This window comes from Salvelinus fontinalis, chromosome 1 (genome assembly GCF_029448725.1).
Source record: "Salvelinus fontinalis isolate EN_2023a chromosome 1, ASM2944872v1, whole genome shotgun sequence".
NCBI classification, from domain to species: domain Eukaryota; kingdom Metazoa; phylum Chordata; class Actinopteri; order Salmoniformes; family Salmonidae; genus Salvelinus; species Salvelinus fontinalis.
The window spans coordinates 34,620,102-34,645,602 of record NC_074665.1 but is presented as its reverse complement, the minus strand read 5'-3'; the positions used below and the strand labels follow the sequence as shown (position 1 = coordinate 34,645,602).

The window sequence follows — 25,501 nt, the reverse complement described above, 5'->3', positions numbered from 1 at the left end:
CAACAAAATGACATCACATACTGTCATTCACACAACTACTTAAGAATAACGATCATGTATGCATATAACTGGTATTCATAAAAGTATGCAAGTATGTAAGTTGATGAAATATGGATTATGATACTGGCCAGTATATCAAAGGATAAATACAAACACATCAATACTTCCACTCTCTCATACTTAGCTCTCCAATCTAGGCAGTGATGGCAGGCATCCATTGAAGGCCTCCCTTCACAGATATTGGAGTAAACCTATTTTGGGTAACTTTGAGTAAGGGCAAATATATATATATTTTTAATTGAACCTTTATTTAACTAGACAAGTCAGTTAAGAACAAATTCTTATTTACAATGACGGCCTACCTCGGCCAACCCCTAATGACGCTGGGCCAATTGTGCGCTGCCTTATGGGACTCCCAATCACAGTCGGTTGTGATACAGCCAAGAAACCAGGGTCTGTAGTGACACCTCTAGCACTGAGATGCAGTACCTTAGACCGCTGCGCCACTTGGGAGCCCAACATCATGGTAAGCTTGCAAGCTGAGTTTGAATAAGATATCTGATTAACACTTTGCATTTATAACGGTTGGTTTTACCTTATCTAATAAATAACCAAATCATTGATGGATCAATAAATAAAAGAAAAGCATGTTTCTCATCCCCCCAAAGTCAGTACAGTTTATAAACTCTGTGACTAGGCCCTTGCAAGCCAGTCGGCATACGAGTCATCAAACTGCCTCAACTGATGTGCATTCATACACATCATTGGTCGTTTTTTTTTCTTCTTCTATTTTTTCCTTTTTTATTTAGAAAAAACAGTATACATACAAGAAGTATACAGATAGACAATGATAACATATGCTAGGGGGTGCAACAAATTACAGATTATACAAAGACCTTAAAAGAAACACATATTGATTGTTTTAACAGCTTTCTTATTAGAAGAATGTTGAATGGTCTTAATGGTCTCGAATTCCTTATAGAAAACACGGAAGAGTGTTTTTTTCTTAGTGAATTTACATTTATGAATATGAAAGTTTTCCATTAGCACAGTTAGATTTATGAGGTTAAAAAAATATATCTTTATCCTTATTATGGTTAAGGAAACCGAGCAGCACATTCTCCCATAAAAAAAACAAAAGTCATCAAGAATATGAACAATTATAAAACTGTGTCATTGGTCGTTTCCAACGAACCGGAAACAGGTATACGCGTCAGCACAATCCCTCATCTGATTGGTTTATGTAGGTGGGCCTTCTGACTTTGTGGCTGTGGTAACTTGTGACGATCGCCAACTCTGCCTAAAAGCAAATGCTGCAAAGTGTCGTAAAACATTTAATTTACTTCCCCATACAGCAGCTAGCGTGTACAAGGTGCAAAAGCGATGGTGCTCTAAAAACAACATTCTTCTTACCGAACTTAAAATTCATGAAGATTTTAATTAGACAACTTGAAAGGTTAAAGCATGGAGGACATGGAAGAAGAAAGTTCTGGTCTAAATGACGACCACAACCACAACTACTGTGAAAACAGTGCCAGTGGACAAGTCCACAATCTCAGGACCGAACTGTCAAATGAACCCCAGACCCTACCAGTTTTTCCGGTTCTGGGCACGCGAGAGGTAGCGACGCAGGAGAATCACGCAAATATTTGTTCCAGTTCCAGCAGTGGTTCAAAGTTCGTGGATTCAGACTCTAGCAGCGTGAACAGTGACACCAGCGAGACTGACAGCGCATCGCCAGCTTCAATCGCAGGGAAACTGACCCTGAACTCCGCCTCAAAGTTTCGTAAGTTGAAAGCATCGTGTTTTAATGTTTATCATGTTTTTGACTTACTGATATGGGATGGGAATGTAGTTGGTCATGCAAATATGCCATGGCATTGCCTTTGGCCTAAACGTCAGTGGCGTAAGTTGGCTACTTACTATATGACCTTTTAGCTGAGGAACGCTCAACTACGTTCTCTTAGATCGAGGCGAAGTTTTGATATTAGGTGAAGAGATTTGTTAGCAACAACACTAGCTATGTTTCCATTAACTTATCGAGTGATCATTATTATTATTTTTTTTTGGCGACATTTTGAAAACAGATGCTCCAATTGCTTGCTACGGTGCGTTTCTATTGAACTACCTTGTCGATAAAAACAGCTAGACGTGATGACGTCACACCAATAGCAAAAACTCCCCGCAAAAAACAGGTGTCAAATAAAAATGTAGTGGTTGAAGCGTTTCCATTATCCGTTTAGGCAAATTGTGCATTAATAAATTGGCGACCGCCTGTATGTCCTATCTTTTTCATGTCTCGGGTATCCCGCGAAAGCGAGCATGGATAGAATGCATTAATTTACTAATATTTCCCATGTTCTAAATTCTCATACGCCAACATATAGGCACGGTTCGTGCCATGGTGAAACTTGCACTCCTGTAGATCTGAAATAATTGGATGGTGAAACTTGCCAACCAACCATACAAGCAATTTAGGCGTTGTACAACAAAGAAACATTATTTGTATAGTTGAAAAAGTAGATTTTGCATGTAGTAATTTAGAATTCAACTTGCAATATGTCATTTTTGGGTGATTTGACCAAAATTCACAGAAATGTGTGTTGTAGATCTGTCATTCTCATTGAAAGCAAGTCTAAGAAGCAGTTGATCTGTTCTATGTTGGATATTAATATGCTTCCCCTTACGATTCGTTTTTGTTCTTTTACTTTCAGTTTTGTACACCAGCTGAAAGTACAATATTGTTGGTTAAGGGAAAATATTTCCCAGTGGTTTAGGTGGTGCAATGATTATCTACACTGTACTTGCTTGTTTTGTCACAAACTGAAAATAGGTAAACTTTTAGCAACCAGGAAATGGCGGAGCGATTTCTTCATAGTGCATCTTTTAAAATGTATTTTAATTTTATTAACAACAAATCAATACAGAGAGTACATGAGGGAACACAAGTGTATATATAGATGATATACAATGAACAATTGAGCTAGGGGGTACAATATCACCTTACACAATGACCTTAAGGGACATACATACACTTAAAAATCTAACAGCTTTTTTGTTAGTAGAGTATTTAATTGTCTTAAAATACAGTTCAATTTCTTTTTGTAGGGTAAGAAAATGTGTTTTTTTGTTTGTTAATTTACATTTGTGAATATGAAATTTGGCCAAAAGAATAATGAAATGAATTACATAATGTTTCAGCTTATTCCTATCGTAGGTAAATAATTCAAGCAGTACATCTCTCCACAATAGTGTAAGACCTTCATAAAAGTGTTCATTTATAAATCTACTGATGTCTTGCCACAGTTTTCTTACATGAATACAATGCCAAAAAAGATGCAACACTGTTTTTGGGTGGTCATTACAAAAGGAGCAATTTGAGTTGATGTTTTCCTTAAACTTCTTCATATAGTGGTTGGCAGGATAACATTTATGAATAATTTTAAAGGAAACTTCCTTAATTTTGTTAACAAGTAGGTATGTGTGTGGCAACATCCAAACTTTTTTCCAACAGATATTATCAATAAATCCATTCCAATAAGGCGTGACATAAGGTATATATACAACATCCTGCTGAAACAAGGTTCGTATCGCTCTGTTGTTGAATGGACCAAAAGAGAAACAAATCTTTCCTACTGATAAGTCAACAGGATCGATAGAAGGTAGGCTCTGAGGATCAGGTCTTGACACGTTCCTGAATAATAGAGCAACACCTGAGGGAATGGTATCTAAAACAATTGCAAAATCTTTATAACTGAGTAAAAGACCCTCTGCATTTACCAGTTAGCTCACCAATAGGATATTATTTTGGAACCAATATTCTAAAAACAAAGAAGTATTTTTATACAATATATCCTGATTATTCCATATATAATATCTGTGTGCAGAGAAATTGTGTTTATAAATTAAGGACCATGACAAGAAAACCTTCTTAGGAATTGTTTTTATCCAATTAATTTTAAAAGTATTATTTAAGGTATTAAAGTCCAGAAAATTCAGCCCACCATTCTCATAAGTGTTCATTACAACAGTTTTCCTAATGTAATGGGTACGGTTTCTCCACAAAAAGTTGAAAAGTATCTGGTCTATCTCCTTGCTTATTTTACTGTCAAGATATAAAGATAGTGCCATATGTTAGTCTAGAGATACCTTCAGCCTTGGTTATTAGGACTCTACCTTTTAAAGATAAGTCCCTCTGTAGCCGTTGATTTAGCTTCTTCTGGGGTTTTTTAATAAGAGGGTTAAAATGTAGTAAGCCTCTAGACTTCTGATCCTTTGTAATGGTTATGCCTAAATATGTAAGTTCTTTTACTGGAATACCATAATATGAAGGTGTCACACAATCTTTGACAGCCACGAGTTCACATTTATCAATCAAGTTTATTTTAATTTTATATAGCCCTTCGTACATCAGCTAATATCTCGAAGTGCTGTACAGAGACCCAGCCTAAAACCCCAAACAGCTAGAATGCAGGTGTAGAAGCACGGTGGCTAGGAAAAACTCCCTAGAAAGGCCAGAAGAAGAAGAAACCTAGAGAGGAACCAGGCTATGAGGAGTGGCCAGTCCTCTTCTGGCTGTGCCGGGTGGAGATTATAACAGAACTATGCCAAGATGTTCAAAAATGTTCATAAGTGACAAGCATGGTCAAATAATAATCATGAATAATTTTCAGTTGGCTTTTCATAGCCGATCATTAAGAGTTGAAAAACAACAGGTCTGGGACAGGTGGCGGTTCCATAACCGCAGGCAGAACAGCTGAAACTGGAACAGCAGCAAGGCCAGGCGGACTGGGGACAGCAAGGAGCCACCACGCCCGGCAGTCCCGACGTATGGTCCCAGGGCTCAGGTCCTCCGAGAGAAAGAAAGAGAGAAGGAGAAAATTAGAGAGAGCCAAGATTTTCAAAATGTTCATAAATGACAAGCATGGTCAAATAATAATCAGGAATAAATCTGTTGGCTTTTCATAGCCGATCATTAAGAGTTGAAAACAGCAGGTCTGGGACAGGTAGGGGTTCCGTAACCGCAGGCAGAACAGTTGAAACTGGAATAGCAGCAAGGCCAGGCGGACTGGGGACAGCATTTGGTTAGGGTCTTTCAGAAAAAGTGTAGTATAGTCAGCCAGCTGGCTTATAATAATTTCTTTACCAGCTATGGAAATACCTTGTACAGGACTATTATTTAAAGAATTTGCAAGAAGTTGGGTGATTTAATTAAAACAGGTACAGAGAGATAGGACAACCTTGCCTAATTCCTCTCTTTAACTCAAATCTAGGTGAAGTGACATATTTCAATTTGATAGAGCTGTTAACATTTGCATAGAGTCTTAATAGCGTTACAGAAAAAATCCCCAAAGCCAAGTCTCTCAAGGGAGTGGAAGAGGAACTGATGCTCTACTGTGTCACATGCTTTATAAAAATCTAAAAATAATATAAAGCTATCCTCGGTTAATAGGTCTGTGTAGTCAAGTATGTCGTCTAATACTAGTCTGACATTGTTAGAAATATGTCTGTTCCTCATGAAGCCAGACTGTGTTTCATCAATGATTGCATCCAGGACTTCTTTAATTATTTTTGGAAGTAGTAAGGCTAATATCTTATAGTCATTATTAAGAAGACAAATTGGACGCTAGTTATCGATGAGCAACACTTATTTTATAGGCTTAGGTATCAGTGTTATTAACCCCTGACTCATTGTAGGAGGGAGAACATTGTTTTTAATACTCTCTAAAAAGACTTTAAATAGGAAGGGAGCTACTTGTTCAGAAATAATTTGTAAAATTCTGATGTAATTCCATCAACACCTGGTGATTAATTGTTCTTTAGATGTTTGATAGACTCTATAATCTCTTCAACTTTGATGGGTTCATCACACTGTTTAGATTCAATCACTGATAAGAGTGAACATTATTCAGTGAGTTAAAAAACAAATCTGTGTATTCCTGACAGTACGTAGAGCTATACAATTGTCTGTAAAAATGTCTACAGTATTTAGAGATTTAAGTTTTGGTCATCTGTAATAACACCATCAATGTTTATCTTATGGATAGTGTTATTTTTAGAGTGTAATTTCTCAAGTCTAAAGAAATAGTATACATTTTTTTGTCCCTCAATCCATTTTTTCCTAGATCAAATGAAGGCTCCTTCTGCTTTTAATCTATATATATTATCCAGTTTATTTTGTAACTCAATCAGTTCCATCTTCTCTTCCTCTGAGAGGCCGGCTGGGGACCTCTGAGAAAGGGAAGTTGTCTTAATGATCACCTTTTCCTCCTCAGCTCTTCTGGTCTTAGCAAGATTACTACCATATTTTCCAAGGTATTTGGACACCTCAAATTTAAAGAGCTCCCAGTTCTTACAATACGATTTTTCTTCACAAGCCCTTTCCCAAAAGTGTGAGAGCAGTTCTTTAACCTCAAATTTAAATATATAATTATTTAAAAATGAGCTATTTAGCTTCCAGTAGGATGCTCTACCAAGGTTAGTATCAAGGGTAAATATTTTGATATCAATGTAAATGGCCCTATGGTCTGTGAGGGGAGTAGTACTAATATTTGTAGTAACACTCACTACCAATACATTTGGATATAAGCCCAAAATCTATTCTGGATTGTCTGGAACCTGTTTTGTTACTTCAAGTGAATGATTTGTCGGCCGGAAACCTCTCTCTCCATATATCAGTAAGATCAAACTTTTGCATAAAAAGTATTAAACCCAAATTCTGATTGATTGGCCTACCTGGGGGCCATCTGTCAGTTGAATTATCTATAGTAATGTTAAAGACCCCTCCTATCAATAATAACGAATTGGGAAATTTAGATAACCAATGAAGTATATGTTTCTCTATAGATTCAAGCAACTCATCATTCTCATGTTTAGTGTTGTACCCGTATAACTTTACACTCTTGAGCGTAATGTCATTGTAACTGATCACAAGACAAATAAAGTGACCAAAGGGGTCGCTTTCCAAGTGTAGAATATTACCACCAAAGGTATTTTTCATTGTAGTGACACCAGCGGAGCGTTCAGATCCATGGGAAAGCCAAATATCGTTGCCCCACTGCGACCTACAGAAGTTGGCATCAGCCGAAATTGAGTGAGACTCTTGAAAAAAGCAAAAATCTGTTTGAAATTGTTTAGCAAATAAAAGTAAGGCCTTGTGCTTCACATTGTTTCCTAACCCCCTAGCATTAAGAGAAACTATAGACAAAGACAAAACAACAAAGATTATATAAAAGTATAAACTGTAGTGGGATGAGTCAAAGACGTAGGAGCAGTGAACGTAAACGATAAGGAACCGAGATCTGCACCGTTTAAGTCAACTTAAAGTGAAAATAGCTTAAACCATAAACTTTGAGCTAGATGTTATCCGGCTTTGAAATTCAACTCAACTGAAAATTATGTTCGAGACCAAACCAAGGGTTCTTGTAGTAAGAGAGACTAAAAACCCTCTTTAGTGTAATCAGAAACTATTCTGAGAAATAAAATACAAATAATAATTTATATAAAAGGGTACCTACTATTTTATGTGCATATGAAAACTGATCATAAAAGAATTTAATGAAAAATGTTTTACATATACATATTCCTAAGACCTTTTTCACTTGGAATGAGGTATTAATAACTCAATAGAACAATAACCGTGTAAAGTCAGAGCAGACCTTTATGCCCTTTTAAAACAGTATCTTAGTTATTGTATACATAAAAAATAAATACAGCTTTCAGTCTTCTTAGGTTTGTAAACAAAATAGGTCTTCTGGTCATACAAGAACAAACTAATAAATTGAAGTACCTGTGTAGAAAAGGCCCATGGAGTTGGTGGAATAATCCTTTAATTCATGGCCACTTACTCAGCTGGGCCAGAGCGCTTTAATTAGGTCAGGTGGAAATGACCGACAGATCTCATCCACATAAAAGGAGGAAAACGGCATCGCCTGATCTCGCTGCTTTCTCTTCCTTAACTCCGTCTGCTCCAGAAGTTCTGTGCGTCCATGAATCCACCACAGACTACTCAGTAAATATACCACTTTATGGTTAAAGGAATTCCTGCCTCAGTCTCATCCATTCTTCTGTCACCTGACACGTGACCACCTGTTCACCTTCACTGTCAGTCATCCTACCTGTCCAGCTACCCACATAGATTCCACTAATCTTTCAATGGTCTTTCGAGCCGGATGATGACTGAACCAAAGACAGGTGAAATGGAGGAGGAGAGGGAAGAATTGTCTCCACTGGAGGGAAGAGAGGAGGAGAGGGCAGCTGAGGGAAAGGTCTTGGAACAAAGGAAATATCCAGGAGCTAAGCCTAAAGCAACAAAGGCTTCATCCTCAACCACCAGCAGCACTAGAAGAACCAGGCAAGCACCTGGTTATCTTAAGGATTATGTGGTCGAGATTTCGACATCAAAGGGCAAGCCCACTAGAGCTCAAGGTGATGATGGATCAAATGTACGTTTCAGCCATCAACCATCTCCTCTGAGTCAAGCACCGGAAACTGCGTTGGAGCAGGAAAGTGGTCTACAGGAAGAACCCATGGAGGTGACTCCCACAGCACAGGTCAACCAGCTTCCTGAGGCAGGCTCCGCTCACTCCTTAACTAAAGGGAAATCGTCGAGGCACTCTAGACGGAGTGGGAGTTCGACCAGTGGATACCCCTTTGGAAGTGGCCATGGCAGCCGCCATTCACTAGCCCTCAGCGATTCACAGACCGCTGCCCTACAAGAGAGGATGAAACTATTAGCTTTGGAGGAAATTGAGCGTCAGATTGAGGAGGAACGACAGGCTGATGAACGATGTCATCTATTGGATGTGCAGGCCCGTAGTGCTCTACAGGAACGGGAATTCATTGCCAAGGACCTGGCACAACAGCGACGGCACCGTCAAGCCAGAAGGGAATTGGAGGAGGCACGGATGGTCTCATCCTTCCTGGAGAGGAACGAACAGGGAGTTGACCTGACCACCCCTCCACATGGACCTGACCTGTCTGCCTTTCTTTCCCAATCTGCCCCTCTGGTACAGCATGGCACACAGGCTCCGGGGTCAACAGCCAACATGGAGCACGGGGGACAGGCCGCTCCACCAACGCCCTCTAGGCCAGTGACAGAAGTTAGCATTCCTCCATGTGGACAAAGCATCACTCCTTCGCCTTTCCGCCAATTACCAACCACGGCAAATCGTTCCTCTCGTCCAGGGCCAGGCCAGTCCTCAAACATCAGGTGGAAGGGCTCTTACCCAATTCCGTCTGCCACCAATGGAGGGTCTGGGACAGTAGGGGACCGGCCCAATGAGGTCACAGTGGGCTCATCAGAAGTCCCGGGTTCATCTTTCACGCAACCAGAAGAGGGAGCCAATATTATGAAACTTCTAGTAGCCTCAGCCTATGGAATTCCCAGACCCAAACTGCCATACTTTGAGAGCGGAAAGGAGAGTGAATTTGTCCTTTTGGAAATGGCATTGGAGAGCCTACTGGGTATTCACAGTCATCTCTCAGAACGCTACAAATACCAAGTACTAATGGATCATTTGCGGTTTCCTAGTGCATACAGGCTGGCCCAATCTTTTATGCACTCCGCAACACCATACACTGCAGCTCTCCAGGCCCTGAAGGCGAGATATGGTGAGCCACGCCAGTTGGTCCAGAATGAACTAAGCAACATCCTGAACACGTCTCCAATTAAAATGGGAGACCATGCTGCCTTCCAAGAGTTCTCCCTGGCTGTCCAATCCCTGACCTCAATGCTCCAATCCGTTGAAGGAGAAGATGGGAACGAGCTGAAATGTGGCTCCCACGTGGACAGGCTTCTTAGCAAGCTTCCAGTGTACCTCAGAGACAGTTTCATTGAACATTGTTTGAACAGGGGCATCCTGAAAGAGGGCTCGAGAAGCACCTATGCACTCAGAGACCTGGCCGCATGGTTGGAGGTGAAGGCCAAGGCGAAGAGTATCGCTCACCAGGCCACAATCTCAGCCATAGCCACCGGGGGAAGGAAGGAGTTTGAACGCCAGGGGGGACAGAAAAGACCAAATCCCACTACCATGTACTTAAATAGTGAAGCTGGGGAGGAACCCGGGAAGACCCCTCTCAGGAGCAAGAACATCAAATTCCAGCCTTACTGCCCATATTGCAATAGTAAGGGACACTTCCTTGGCTCATGCCCCAGGGTAAAAAAGCTCACCCAAACTCAATTGAAGGCCTGGATCACTTCAGGCGAGCGATGCTACAAGTGTGCCCGTAGCCATAAGGCGGAGACCTGCACATTGAGGAAACCCTGCAATCGCTGTAAGGAAATTCATCTCACAGTGTTGCATGATGTAATTCCCCAAGCACAGAAGGAGCAGAGTATGCTCATGGTAGGAGCTGCAAAGGAGCTGTACCTCGACCAGCAGAACCGGTCTCCAAGGGTCATGTTGAAAGTGGTCAAGGTCACTCTGCAAAGTGAAGGGAGAAGCATTGATACATTCGCCGTTCTAGATGATGGGTCAGAAAGAACGATCATTCTCACGGCGGCCACCCGTCAGCTAAACCTGGAGGGGACTCCCGAGACCCTTAACCTCAGAACGGTGCGACATGATGTTATCCAAATGAAAGGCTCTGCTGTGACCTTTAGCATTTCACCTTCAGGAAACCGGGACGTGGCCTATAATATCACCAATGCCTTCACGGCAGATGGCTTGAATCTTGCGGAGCACTCCTGCCCGGTAAGTGTTCTCCAGAAACAATATCCTCATCTACGAGGATTACCTCTTCCTAACTTGGCCAGAGTAGCGCCACTTATCCTGATTGGGTCAGACCACCCACATCTCGTCACCCCGACTGAGCCTATACGAGCTGGACCAGAAGGAGGTCCCATTGCTGTCCATACGGCCTTGGGTTGGGCTGTGCAAGGTCCAGTCCATCTACTTCTCTCCACCCAAGCTGTACAGTCACAGCAAGTCCTCTTCACCAGAAGCAATCCAGCTCCATTCCCCTGTGCGGCCACTGACCTCCTTCGGAATGTAGAGATGCTCTGGAAGATGGACACCTTCTCCAACCGGAAGCTACAGGAGGTCACCCGCTCGAAACATGACTCCTATGCATTAGACCTCCTGGAGAAGCGCACCACTACCACTGAACTGGATGGCGTTCAGAGGTACGCAACCCCACTGCTACGGGTGCCCAACCATCCTCTTCTGGCAACCACAACCCGGGCTGTACTCCCACTACTGCGTGGAACGGAGAGACGCCTGTTGAAGAATCCTGAGCTTGCTGAAGTTCATAACCGGGAGATTCAGAACCTTGTGAAGGCAGGCTATGTCACAAAAGTGACCGCTCATGAAGAGGGAAACCCACTCAGCGAATCCTGGTATCTCCCTCACCATGTTATCCAGCAACACGGTGGGAAGTACAGACTTGTCTTCAACTGTTCATTTCAAGCTGCTGGTCAAAGCCTGAATGACTGTCTACTCCCGGGACCAACCTTAGGTCCTTCCTTGCTCGGTGTCCTTCTCCGGTTCCGGCAGCACTCTACAGCCATCAGTGGAGACATCAAAGCCATGTTTCATCAGATTCGTCTCCTGCCTTCCGACACCACACTGCTCCGGTTCATATGGCGAGATATGGAACGAGACGCAGAGCCCACCATCTATGAATGGCAAGTACTCCCATTTGGCACCACCTGCAGTCCTTGCTGTGCCATATACGCTCTGCAGAGACACGCACGGGAGCACCCAGACAGTGACCCAGAAGTATGGGATTCAGTGGAAAATGCCTTCTATGTGGATAACTGCTTACAGAGCATCCCATCCACGGCTGAAGCGAAAGCACTCCTCGATAAAGTACGGAATCTCCTGTCCAAAGGGGGATTTGAGGTCCGACAGTGGGCGAGTAACAGAGCGGAGGTTATCCAGCACCTCCCACCACAAGCTAGGTCAAGTAGCAGTGAACTCTGGCTATCGCAGTCTGGTGCTAACCCACAAGAGCCCACTCTAGGACTGAGATGGAGCTGCATACCGGATACCCTTGGGTACAAGCACCGCTCAGCCCTGAGTACCGAAACCCCCACTCTGCGCACCATCTATCGGACACTGGCCAGTCAATACGATCCCCTTGGGTATATCCTGCCATACACAACCCGGGCCAAAGTCTTAGTCCAGGACCTGTGGCAGACCAAGAGGGACTGGGATGAACCGATCCATCCGGCTGACCTAGTGGAACGATGGTTCTGTTGGGAAACAGAGTTATCGGAGCTCTCTGGAGTCCAAATGCCAAGATGTTATGTACCACCCTGTGCTGACCAAGTGGGATCATGCCTGGAATTGCATGTGTTCTGTGACGCTTCGGAGCGAGCTTATGGGGCGGTTTCCTATCTAAGAGTGGAAGATAAGGAAGGACACACCCATGTCTCCTTTGTCATGGCCAGGTCCAGGGTCGCACCCAAGAAGCAGTTGTCAATGCCTAGGCTGGAACTCAGTGCTGCCCTTTCCGGAGCCCAGTTGGCCTCTACCTTGCGAGCCGAGCTCACCTTGCCAATCCAGAGGGTCATCTACTGGAGTGATTCGACCACTGTATTGACCTGGCTCACATCGGAGTCCTGCAGGTATAAGGTGTTTGTCGGAACTCGCGTTGCGGAAATCCAAGACCTGACAGAAGTCCAAGACTGGAGGTATGTTGATAGCATAAACAATCCTGCTGATGACGTTACTCGCGGTAAAACCCTTAAGGAACTGGCTCAACCCCATCGCTGGAGCTTGGGACCACCATTCTTGTCCCAACCAGAGAACGAGTGGCCAAAAGCCCCCAGGCGTGCGGCTCCTCCGCAACCAATTGAAACTCATGAGTTAAGGAAGTCCGCCCAATGTTACAGCATCTCTACGGAACCAACAACAGCTCTCCCTGACCTAGCACAATCCCAAACACTGCCGGATCTGATCGCCGCCATAAACCAGACCTCAGATGGGGTGGCTTCTATACCCACCTCCCTCGCGGCAGAGACATTACTCCTCCAGCATGCACAAGCAGTTAGCTTCCCTGAGGAGCTAAAAGCTCTGAAAGCTGGTAGGGAAGTTGCTAAGGAGAGCCGTCTTCTCTCTCTCGCCCCAGAATATGATCAAATCCTTGGAGTGATCAGAGTCGGAGGGAGGCTGCGCCGAGCAGAAGTTTTGGACCCCGACGCTATCCACCCAATTATCCTTGACTCCAGACACCCTCTTACCAGGCTCCTCATCAAGAGTTATGATGAAAAGCTTCTCCACCCAGGGCCAGAGAGGGTCTATGGGGAGATGAGGCGGAAGTACTGGATACTTGGAGGACGAGGAGCCATTCGTAAGCACCAATACGCCTGCGTAGAATGTCAGAGATGGCGGGCTGGAGCCACTGTACCCAAAATGGCAGATTTACCCCCTGCTCGCTTGCGCCTTCTCAAACCACCCTTCTGGTCAACCGGAGTAGATTGCTTTGGCCCCTTGACGATCAAGCTAGGTCGTCGAGTGGAAAAGCGCTGGGGCATTCTATTCAAGTGTTTGACGACTAGGTGTGTCCACCTGGACCTACTGGAGAGTTTGGATACTGAAGCCTTCCTCATGGCCCTACGGCGGTTTATCTCCCGACGGGGGAAACCCTACGAGATCCTGGCTGACAGAGGCACAAACTTCAAGGCAGGAGAAGCCAGGTTGGAGGAAGCCTTCCAAGCCATGGAACCCAGCCTTCAGGATCAGCTGATGGACCAACAAATCTTATTCAAATTTAACCCTCCAGGAGCTCCTCATTTTGGAGGAACATGGGAGCGAGAGATCAAATCTGTAAAGACGGCCTTACGTGTCGTCCTGGGGGACCAAACTGTCACTGAAACTGTCTTGCGGACCGTCCTGATAGAGGTGGAAGGGATATTGAACTCCAAACCCTTGGGATATCTCTCTGCAGATATCGCTGACCCCGATCCGGTTACACCAAATATGCTCTTGATGGGACGCCGGGATGCGTCACTTCCTCAAGCCATGTATGCTGATACCAACCTCGTTGGCAGACGCCGGTGGCGACACAGCCAGATCTTGGCTGACCATTTCTGGGCCCGATTCATTCGGGATTACCTACCAAGCCTACAGCACAGAGGGAAATGGCGGAGGGAAATGGCCAGCCTGGAAACTGGCCAAGTAGTAATGGTGGTGGACCCTCAGCTGCCTCGAGCCTCCTGGCCGGTGGGACGTATCACTAAGACCATGCCTGGGATCGATGGTCGCGTTAGATCAGTAGAGATCCAGGTAAAGAACCGAACATATATTAGGCCAGTTGCTCGACTAATTCCTCTCCCTGAGATGACGGAGGACGGGGAGCAATGAGCCTTTCTGAGGAGTGTGGAATTTAACAAATTTCCAGGGTGGCTGTAGAAAAGGCCCATGGAGTTGGTGGAATAATCCTTTAATTCATGGCCACTTACTCAGCTGGGCCAGAGCGCTTTAATTAGGTCAGGTGGAAATGACCGACAGATCTCATCCACATAAAAGGAGGAAAACGGCATCGCCTGATCTCGCTGCTTTCTCTTCCTTAACTCCGTCTGCTCCAGAAGTTCTGTGCGTCCATGAATCCACCACAGACTACTCAGTAAATATACCACTTTATGGTTAAAGGAATTCCTGCCTCAGTCTCATCCATTCTTCTGTCACCTGACACGTGACCACCTGTTCACCTTCACTGTCAGTCATCCTACCTGTCCAGCTACCCACATAGATTCCACTAATCTTTCAACCTGAGTATTCCAAAAAATAGTCACCTGATGCTTGTTAGGTAAGCAATATAACGAAAATGAGAATACCATGGCTGAAACTATCAATCTGTTCCTTCTGGTGAGATTTTAGGGAGGAATATGGATTTCTGAACCGCTGATGAAGCCTCGTTCTCTGACGAAGTAAGCAGCCGTTCCCTCACTTCGTGTTTTGATAGTTGGCTACAACTTGTTCCTTCTTTCTATGTCCTCCGGGCTGAGATGCTCGGCGAAACGCATACCATGGCTCTGAAGGAAGGTGTTCTTCCTAGCAGCTTTCCAGACAGCATCCCTGTAGAATCTGGCAGTGAAGAGGATGATGATACCCCTTGGTCTTGAATCGTTTTGCTGTTGCTTCTTGCCGAGGCGATGCACAACGTAGATGGTATCACCAACTTTGTTCTTCTCTGCAGGCATAACTTCTTGGCAGATGCGGATAGCCTCTCCTCGCACATCTTCATTCTCCACCTCTGGCAAGCCGTAGAGTCTCAGGTTCCATCTTCTTGTGTATTGTTCCAGATCATTGAGACGTCTATGGTAGACGTTGTTATTCTTTTCCACACTTTTTTTCAACTTTTGCCACTCGTTTTCACATCCTTGATTTCACCACATGCAAACTCCAGTCTTTTTCAAGCCTTCGATAACCATGCTGTTCGCGCCTACCATTTTTCTCAATGGCGTCAGACCTGGAGTTGATGAGTAAGGAGAGGGTAGCCACGATGTCAGAGTTCATGTTGGGTTTTTTGGAGGGTGGAGGTTTGCACAGAGTAACCGGTAAAGAGAGGAATTCGTCATCTTCACCAGCATTTGAAAGCATCATGATATCCATAGGCCAAGCGTAGTTATGGCAGTGGCCTATAAGCACGTTTCTTTCTTGTTGATTAGCAATAGAACGGCTAACTTCTTTTCTTTTTTTGTCACGACTTTGCATGGACATGCCGAAATAATAAATTATCAAATTATTATTCCAGTCACAGGAAAGGTCTTATATCTTGAACAAATAAAAACAGTAATAGTAATGACTGTAAACTTGTTTTTTTCAGTTTGGTACAGTTTGGTTTCAGTTTGGTACGGAGCTCGCTAAAAAAGTGTCTGTTCAAGCCGCCATCTTGGCACCTTTTCATAGTACATATTTAAATGTGGAGTAGAGCTTATAGTTACGTCACGTGCCCCGCGTACCTTCAAAAGTATTCGGCAATCATCATTTATTACAAAAACAGTTTCCATCACTTTTCACAATAAAGTAATTTAGACAAAAGAAAAAACACCCCTGTCCCACGGATAAAATGTTGTTTGTTTTTAGGAAATGTCTCCTATATCTGCCTTTCAATTACACATGTTGCAAATAATTTTTTTTACACATTGCTTTTGTCGAATAAACCTGGGTCAATAGAAACCTTCAGTCAGTACTTGTAAAAATGTAAATTCTGATAACGCTTACTTATGATTGACCTGTACAACTGTGGTCCGTACTGGGAGCTGAAATTCATACTTTGATAAACTTTTGTTGAATACAACCACTGACTTTTTCCTCATTTGTGTTGCTCGTACTACGTACGATGAGATTCAATTGGCACTAGCTGAGGAACCCTCACCTCCATTCTCTTATATAGAGGCTTAGTTTAGTTTCGATAACTGGTCGTAGGATTTGCTAGCAACAACATTGAGTCACCGTCAGTAAATTCTTACCTTTACCTATATTGACCTGTACAACTGTGGTCCTTCCTCATGGTGCAGAAATTCCAAGTTTTAATAAAAACTTTTAGCGAATACAACCACCAACTTTTTCCATGTTGAGATTCAATTGGGTCCATGCTATCCGGGATCCTTGATGTCCCTACCCCATTGAAGTTAAAACATTTAAGTGATTATGGTTAATGTTAAGGTAGGGGTTAAAGTTAGGTTTAGGGTAGAGACGTCCCAAGGATACCGGATTGCACGGACCCAATTTAATCTCGGCTTACGTAGTACGAGGAAACATTTGGTCGTTGTATTCGATTAATAGTTTTTTTGTAGTTTGAATTTCACCACACTGTGGAAGCACTGCAGTTGTACAGGACAAAGATAGGTACAGCAAAGTGTGTTCAGAATTGACATTTTACAAGAATCGACTGATGTTGATGTCTCAAAGTTGTTGCTAGCAAATCCTGTGACCAGTAATTAAAACTCATCTGTGCCTAAATATAAGACAAAGGAGTTAAGGGTTCCTCAGCTAAATTGGCACATGCGCTGAGCAACAGAAATGAGAGAATTTGGTGGTTGTATTAAATACGTTTTTATTAGAAGTATGAATTTCAGATTAGAAATTTTTAGAGGAATTGGCTGAATTTGACTAAATGTTGTTCCTGTCAAATCCCACAACCAGTTATTAAAGCTCAACTCCGCCTCGATATATAGAGAACAGAGTTGAGCTTTCCTCAGCTAATGACCCTTGCACTGTTCAGTCGGACAGTCCTTGTTTGGAATTCATTTTATTGTCAGGGCAGAGCTAAGGCTCGTGTTGTTATGAAATTAACCTAATCTTTATCATTTTGTGGTTCAGTAATGAATGCAATGACCGAAGAGGACTATAGAACCACATACTGGCCGAACCTGGAGAAAGCCATTGACCACCTGCTGATACAAAACCCCATGGACCACATCTCCATTTCATATGAGCAGATATACAGGTGAGACACAAACTGTCTGACTGTATTGATATCTTATGTAGCTTTGAAAGAAATTAAGACATGGAACTGCTGTACTACTCACGTGTGAGACTTTTGAGGGGAGATATTGCCATTTGTGACTCGTTTCAGGAAACTAGGCATATGTCGTGCATCACTACTTCACAGAAAAGCCATTTGAACGTAAATGTAGTTAATTTAAAAAAAAATCTAAATACAGTTTTGGGCAGAAATGCCTTAATAACAAACATGTATGCCATCTGTAAATACAAATAAAATTGTTAAATTACAGGCCTAGTTAGTTTAGCCACAGAAAACGTAGAAACCTTCCCACTAGCCATGATTGGCTGAGATAATGAGTGGGCTGGACATGCCAAAAGATGAGTTTTGGATTGGTCTGCCATGAGCTGGTCAGTGTGTAGGTAATTCTTTCTAACGCAGCTTTAAAAAAATATATATCACGTAGCAGAACTGCATAAGTGTTGCTCTCTATTTTCTGGAGGACCAAGTTTTGGAATTAGTGATAGCTAAGGAGATGGAGAAAATTCTAGCATTTGATTTCAAATATGCAGATATATAAAACGTCTGTCTCCGGATTCAAACTAAGGGCAACCATAGCATCCGTGACAGAGGGGGAGAAGCGTCCATCCATGTATACCGGTAAAATAGTCTTGCTAGCTACATTTTCAGATATTGCACATTTCTAATTTTGTCAGAAAGTCTTTTCATTTCAAGTTAGTGTACTGTTAGCTAGCTAGCTAATGTTAGCTGGCTGGCTCACTACATAACATTGTGTAGGTTCTGTGTAGGTATATTATTTGTATCTCAGAGCCATTTACATTGCTAGTTATAGCCTAATGTTTGCTAGCTAACATTGAACCTGGTTGGTTAGCTACATGCAGATTCATACAGGGTAGTGACATTAGGAGTTGGGATTATGGTTCATTGTTTAGCTAGCAAGCTAAATGTCTAAACAAAAGACTCCACTATGCAAGTAACCATTTCAATAGAATGTTAATGATGTCACTGCGTCAACTGTCGATAGACACAGCTTGCAAATTCGCTCTGGCTATCTACTCCGATTTTCAGAGCACTCTCGTCTGAGTGTGCCAGAGCGCAGAATAACTGACAAATTTACGAACGCTCAACACCCGTTGAATATGTCCGGTGTCAGTAAATGTTGGCAAAAAAGCCTGATTTAAATTGTTGTCAGCAGAACAGTTGCAGTTATCAATGCTCTGGATAACATAAAAACAGACTAACCAGCTCTGCTAGGGCGAGTAAAATGGTCAGAGTAGCTGTTCTCTCATTTGTGTTTGGAAGTAGCTAGCCAACGTTAGCCAATTAGCTTGGGTGCTTGAATGCTGCTGTTAGGTCAGAATGCTCAGATCAACCCTACTCCTCGGCCAGAGCGTCCAGTGTGCTCTCTGAACGTTCCGAATTTACGAACTGACAATCTGACAACACTCTGCGTTTTACGAGAGTCTTGAAATATTTGTTTATTTAGCACATGGCCTCATATGTGAATCCTTAAAGAGATGGGTGGGGCTAAGGCTTTAGAGGGTGTGAATGATGCTGAATGGGTGTAGACTAGAGGTCGACCGAATATGATTTTTCAACGCCGATACCGATTATTGGAGGACAAAGAAACCCCGATACCGATTAATCGGCCAATTTTTATTTTCTTATTTGTAATAATGACAATTACAACAATACTGAATGAACACTTATTTTAACTTAATATAATACATCAGTAAAATCAATTTAACCTCAAATAAATAATGAAACATGTTCAATTTGGTTTAAATAATGCAAAAACAAAGTGTTGGAGAAGAAAGTAAAAGTGCAATATGTGCCATGTAAGAAAGCTCCTAAGTTCCTTGCTCAGAACATGAGAACATATAAAAGCTGATGGGTCCTTTTAACATGAGTCTTCAATATTCCCAGGTAAGAAGTTTTAGGTTGTAGTTATTATAGGAATTATAGGACTATTTCTCTCTATACCATTTGTATTTCATATACAGTGGGGCAAAAAAGTATTTAGTCAGCCACCAATTGTGCAAGTTCTCCCACTTAAAAAGATGAGAGAAGCCTGTAATTTTCATCATAGGTACACTTCAACTATGACAGACAAAATGAGAAAAAAATCCAGAAAATAACATTGTAGGATTTTTAATGAATTTATTTGCTAATTATAATTATGTACAATTCTGGCAAATTAAGTACGGTCTTTGTTAGGAATAAATGGACTTCACACAGTTCGCAACGAGCCAGGCGGCCCAAACTGCTGCATATTCCCTGACTGCTTGCACGGAAATGCAAGAGAAGTGACACAATTCCCCTAATTTAAAAGAAATTCATGTTAGCAGGCAATATTAACTAAATATGCAGGTTTAGAAATATATACTTGTGTATTGATTTTAAAGAAAGGCATTGTTGTTTATGGTTAGGTGCAACGACAGTGCTAAATCATTACCCGTTTGGCGAAGTAGGCTGTGATTTGATGAGAACCGCATCGATTATATGCAACGCAGGACACGCTAGATAAACAAGTAATATCATCAACCATGTGTAGTTAACTAGTGATTATGTGAAGATTGATTGTTTTTTATAAGTTTAATGCTAGCTAGCAACTTACCTTGGCTTCTTTCTGCCCTCGCGTAACAGGTAGTCAGCCTGCAATGCAGGCTCCTCGTGGAGTGTAATGTAAGGCAGGTGGTTAGAGCGTTGGACTAGTAACCGGATTGTTGCAAAAACGAATTCCTGAGCTGACAAGGTCAAAATCTGTCGTTCTGCCCCTGAACAAGGCAGTTAACCCACCGTTCCTAGGCCGCCATTGAAAATAAGAACGTTTTCTTAACTGACTTGCCTAGTTAAATAAAGGTGTAAAAAAACAAAAACTTTCCCGTTGTTCCTCAACTGTATTGTATGATATACCAATTTCTAGCTCTGAGTCTCTACTTTTATCCAATGTAAAAAACACCATTTCAAATTTAGCTCATACGACCGAATTGAGCCGGTCGGTCACATTTTTTAAAGTTTTAATGGTAATTTTCCTTTCCCTTTTTCAGTTACGTGTACAAGTGTGTTTGTCAACAGCACTCAGAGCTACTGTACAAAGACTTGATGCTGAAGATTACTACCCATCTTCAACAAGTTTCATCTGATTTACAAGTAAGTGAAAACAGAACCTGGGTCTTGTTCAAAGATTTGCAATGGAAAACAAAAACAAGTTTCTTATTGTACAGATAGTATGCCCCTTTCACTGCATTTTTTGTTGTGTAAATACCTGAAAAGTAAATTAACACTGATAATTTATTCTCTTTTATCAGATTGTTCCACCAGGGAATTTCATTGAGTATTTCAACATTGCTCTGACTCAGTACACAGATGCTCTTCAATGCATAGTTCCTGTATTCATTTACATGGTATGTATCCTGATGAAGTGTTCATCCTTTGAATATTTCTTCCAGTAAATCTTTTTAGGCATGTTTCCTGGATACAGATAAAGCCTACTCTGTCAATACTCAGGGCAGATCTTAATCATATACTCCTTTCATACAAGTAGGGTTGTAAAGGGTCGGAAACTTTCCAGGTATATTTGCTGAATTTTTCCGGACATTTTCCATTAAGTTTTGCTTAAATTCATCAAAAAAGTTAGCTTACAACAGTGAACCTTTTTTGTGGGATACACATAAGGCAATTCTAGGTCTTGTGGCATATTTTGGTAAACTATCCCCAATTCAATGGAATTGCAACCCTCTGCATGCACAGTGCATTCTTCCATCACATCAATATTCCCTTTATTTTGTTGTTCAGTGAAATCATCCCTTGTGAAGAGTCAACTCATTTAATTAAAGTTCCATTCGTAACTAAATAGTTTTTAAAATTTCTATTGGAAGGAATGAATCATTTGCCATTGTCTACTTATGATAAATGTAAAAGGTTTATGTTTGTCTCCCATATGATATGGTAAATATATCCAATGCAAAAAACATCTACATTTAAACAGTATTAATTTTCATTCCCATATTTTCCTGTTAATTCCCATATATTTCTGTTAATTCCCACGGGAAGTTTCCACCTCCACTTCCCCAAAATGTGCAACCCTACATACGAGCATGTTTTTCTTCATTTCTAAGAATAAGTTCTACATTGAAACGAAGCTAAACCGACACCTGCGAGAAGATCTCATGAAGCTTTTTACTGATCATGTTGCAGAAAAACATGTGAACACGCTAATACGTGAGTACAGTCAACTGTGCAGGCCAAACCCAAAATATTTAGCTTGTTACTCATCTTGTAAAATTGTGTTGATGCTTAATTATTATTTTCTTTTCTTCTGTTTTTCCTTTAGCTCTTCTCCTCGAAGCCCATTCCATGCCTTTTCAAGTCAGACCTTCAACAATGGCCAGTGTCGTGAAAGGCCTGTATACTCTTCGGCCAGGTGCCCTTTCCTTTGTCTTTTTTTAGGATTCCACAACACATGCTGCTACCTAAATAGTTACATCCACTAGTGAAATGTTTAACTACTGTAACTGTCAAACACAAGTGTAGCAGTAATCAAAACTGTGAGAAATATAGGTTACTCTGATTTAGCACTATTTGTGTCTCCCACTTGTAGTTGGAGAGGTAAACATTCACAATAAAACACCTGCCCTGTATGTGTTATGACCTCCATTATAATGACTATTGGCTACCTGTTTCAGATTGGGCACATTTAGCCCCAGCTCTCTTCTCTGGATTCATTCCTCAAATCAACCCGCCGACAGTGGAATCCCAGCTCTCCGACTATGCTGCTCATGACCAGAAACTACAAATGGAGCTCTCTCTGAATGGCTTTCCCAGGTGAGTGTTATAATGCAGAGTTTAGCAAAAATAAGAATAATACTTCCTTTAGGAAAACGTTAATGAGCATTTCTTATTAGACAAGTTCAGATAGTACATCCCCGTTTTGGACCGTTTTCTTGTGTTTTGTGCCTAATGAACACAACCCTGGTTTTTGACAATGCTTCCTTTTATTTTGCAGGGGTGACCAGTCTCGCAAGAGAGCCAGCGAGGAGTCTGCATAGAGTAAGGATGATGCATACATACATTGCTTGCTATTGAATAGCAAAATGTCACCTCATTTGCATATGACTTATAATTGGCCTATTGAAAAATATGTACAAAAATATGAATAACTGTTTTGTTGTTTTTTGCAGGTGCTCAGACAGTCATCGACCTGGCTCAACCCAAATTCACAAAACACTGAACGATTAAGATTCTCTGATGCTGAGTGCAGTGGGTGAGCATTAAGCATGGGCTCGTTTTTGACCCGCAAGAGTCGTAGTGGACACTGCTTTCTTTGCCTCTTTTGAAAAGCACAGTGAATTCATAATGGTGCATAATGATTCTGTCAGCTTTTGGTGATGAATCCATCTTCTTTATTGTTAAGGTATTATGTGGTTTCATGTCTTTGTTCTTATTTTCTCCATTAAAGTGTGCCTTCTGCTCTGCTTTGTTGGGATATTCAAGTTGCCATTAACCAGGTGGATGGGGCATGATTCTCAGTTTGACCACATACTGTGTCAATTATGGGTCGTGTTCATTAGGATATGCCGCGGAAAACATGAATTACAGTGGAAAACAAAAGGAGTGTTTCTGATTTGACAAATACAGGTGGTTCCTCTGTTTGTCCGTTTTCTTCCACTTTGTGCCTAATGAACATGATCTCTAACCTGGACCTCCCTGATCTGTTATTGGTCTGATTGATCTGATTCAGTAACTATGACAGTCTGCTGCTATTCCTCATCTGTTGTTGTGTAGAACACTTGATTTTTGTCTGTCTGGTCTGTGTAACTAATATTGACAGTTGTTTGGATAGGAACAAATTGTGTCACTTTGTATCAGTCAGATATGTTAACGTCTGTAATGAAAGACTAGGGTCTGGGAAGTGGGAACATTTCCTCTTGAATTTAAGAAAGTTCTACAGTGGCACATACCCAATTTAGGTATGCATTTGTTTCTATTTTTTGATGTTTAGGCAACTTTAAGCGATGGTTTATCTGGAACTTACAGGATAAAATATGTCCTGTATAACAATTTCTTTCTCAATGGGTAGGAAACAGCAACAAAGCTTGTTCTGTTAAATGTTGCAAATGTGTGAGCATTAGCATACAAAATAAATAAAAAATACTCCTAACTAGGCAAGTCAGTTAAGAACACATTCTTATTTACAATGATGGCCTAAAGTTTAGGTTATAACTGAATAGGTAATTGTTTAAAGGACTATTTTCGACAACATTTATATTTTATTGCGTTTGTTTTTGAACCAGATCGTATTTACCAAGCATGCCAAAGATGATTCACAATGTTTTTATTCCCTGCTCTAAACAATTGCATTGTGACACCATCATTTCTGGAGTCACTGTCTCCCCATGTTGCTGCTGTATCTGCATTAGCTTACCCATTGTACCAAGTCACTGAGCCAATTGATTAGGATCAATTATTGAAACTGTTGTGAATTTGGTTACAATAAGTATGTCAAATGATGTAGGTGGAGTTAAAATTTGCCCTGTGTTCTCTCCAGTTCCTGATGATGTAAACAGATCCAGTCTCATTGTGGTGATGAACAATGTATGGTTGTTACCGTCACAGATTTACCTTTGTTACATGTGGTTTATGTTAAATGGAAGTATTTGATACAGCTCTTTGCACTGTTTTAAGTGTAATGTGATGCTCATATTTGAAGATGTTGGAGATGGCACACTCATTGTCTTATGTACAGTTTTACTGTCAATAAACAAATCTTGAAAAGGATTTATATTGTCACCCGTGGAATCACTGGGGGTTGGTGGCAGCAGTAGGATCTTGTGGGCGGAGTAATGATGGACTAATGACACCAGGCAGAGTTTCTCTTTGAAAGTTAATTAGTACTGTGAATAAAGGCTTTCCACTGACAAACTTAAACGATGCAGGGGAAAGGAGAACATCAACCCCCTCAACACAAGACACTCAGGTGCAGGTAATTGATGCATTCATTAAGTGGTAATTACTGTGTTAGTATCAAAGAAGAGGTCCAGCAGCATGCCTTTCTTTCAGTGATCTCTTTTGAACAATGCTTGATCTTTGTTTTGTTTATTAATGCTGATAAATGTGTGCACGCATGTCTGAGTTGGATGATGCGGTATGTGTATATAATCATTAGTCAAGATATTTGAGCTCAAATGGTGACAGGGCTCTATGATAATTCCCCTTCAGCTAGTTCACAGAGAGCACTTACAGTGCTGTTAATAAACACCAGTAATCTGCTGTGTTAACCCCTTGTGTGCCGGAGGCTCAACAAGGGGCTTCTAATTCAGTGGGGGGGTCGTGCTTTGACAGGTGTTTCACTTCCGGAGGAGGAATCCCTTTCCCACTGGCCAATGAGCTGGGATGCCACTCAGGCACATGGTCCTGGTCACCCCAAAATAACTTTCGACTAGTGTGCTGACAAATGTTACTACTTTTACTGGTGACAGCTTGCCCTAGCTACTGGCCTCCATATTTTCCAGTAAACTCCAAGGTTAACTCTGTGCTATAAATTGGGAATCCATCCGGGCCAGCTGCCCCGTGTCCACATTTTCCCAGGTGGCCACCACTGGAAGACTGGAATCCCCTCTCTTTGAGCACAGGTGCGTTCCAAGGTTTTACCGCCAGCTCCAGCCGGGGCCGCTGGGGTTCATTTGAAGGTAAAACACCCAACCCCAATTACGTCTTGTTCATTGACCCTCATTTGGGTTCATACATCACCTGCATATTTTTATATATATATGTTTTTTAACCTTTATTTAACTAGGCAAGTCAGTTAAGAACAAATTCTTATTTAGAATGACAGCCTAGCAGGGAACAGTGGGTTTACTGCCTTGTTCAGGGGCAGAATTTTTATCTTGTCAGCTCGGGGATTCGATCCAGCAGCCTTTTGGTTGTTGGCTCAACGCTCTAACCACTAGGCTACATACTGCCCCACATATTAATTGGTGTGTACAGTAAACTCAGCAAGTCTGACATAAACCTACTTTATTGGTCAAGCATGGGCTTATATCATTGAATTTGAAGTGACTTATGTGTTTTATTAATTCTA

General features: G+C 41.8%; 1 protein-coding gene across 1 annotated transcript; it reads left to right on the top strand.

The window, feature by feature from the left end:
• The first annotated feature begins 1,326 nt into the window (after positions 1-1,326).
• On the top strand, positions 1,327-24,198 carry LOC129853624 (CDK2-associated and cullin domain-containing protein 1-like). Its single transcript, XM_055919850.1, has 9 exons — positions 1,327-1,786; positions 17,274-17,400; positions 20,469-20,571; positions 20,730-20,825; positions 21,540-21,642; positions 21,755-21,844; positions 22,107-22,245; positions 22,427-22,470; positions 22,602-24,198. Exons 1-8 carry the CDS (start codon positions 1,465-1,467, stop codon positions 22,467-22,469), a joined length of 1,023 nt encoding a protein of 340 aa, XP_055775825.1. The 5' UTR covers positions 1,327-1,464; the 3' UTR covers position 22,470; positions 22,602-24,198.
• Positions 24,199-25,501: the final 1,303 nt, after the last annotated feature.

What these genes read in the sequence shown, in the direction of transcription:
- LOC129853624 (XM_055919850.1), top strand. Translation starts at nt 1,465, where the DNA reads ATGGAGGACATGGAAGAAGAAAGTTCTGGTCTAAATGACGACCACAAC. An exon ending in ACATGTGAACACGCTAATAC is followed by an intron (nt 21,643 to 21,754) that starts GTGAGTACAGTC and finishes TTTTTCCTTTAG; the next exon opens with CTCTTCTCCTCGAAGCCCAT. An exon ending in TCTCTGAATGGCTTTCCCAG is followed by an intron (nt 22,246 to 22,426) that starts GTGAGTGTTATA and finishes TTTATTTTGCAG; the next exon opens with GGGTGACCAGTCTCGCAAGA.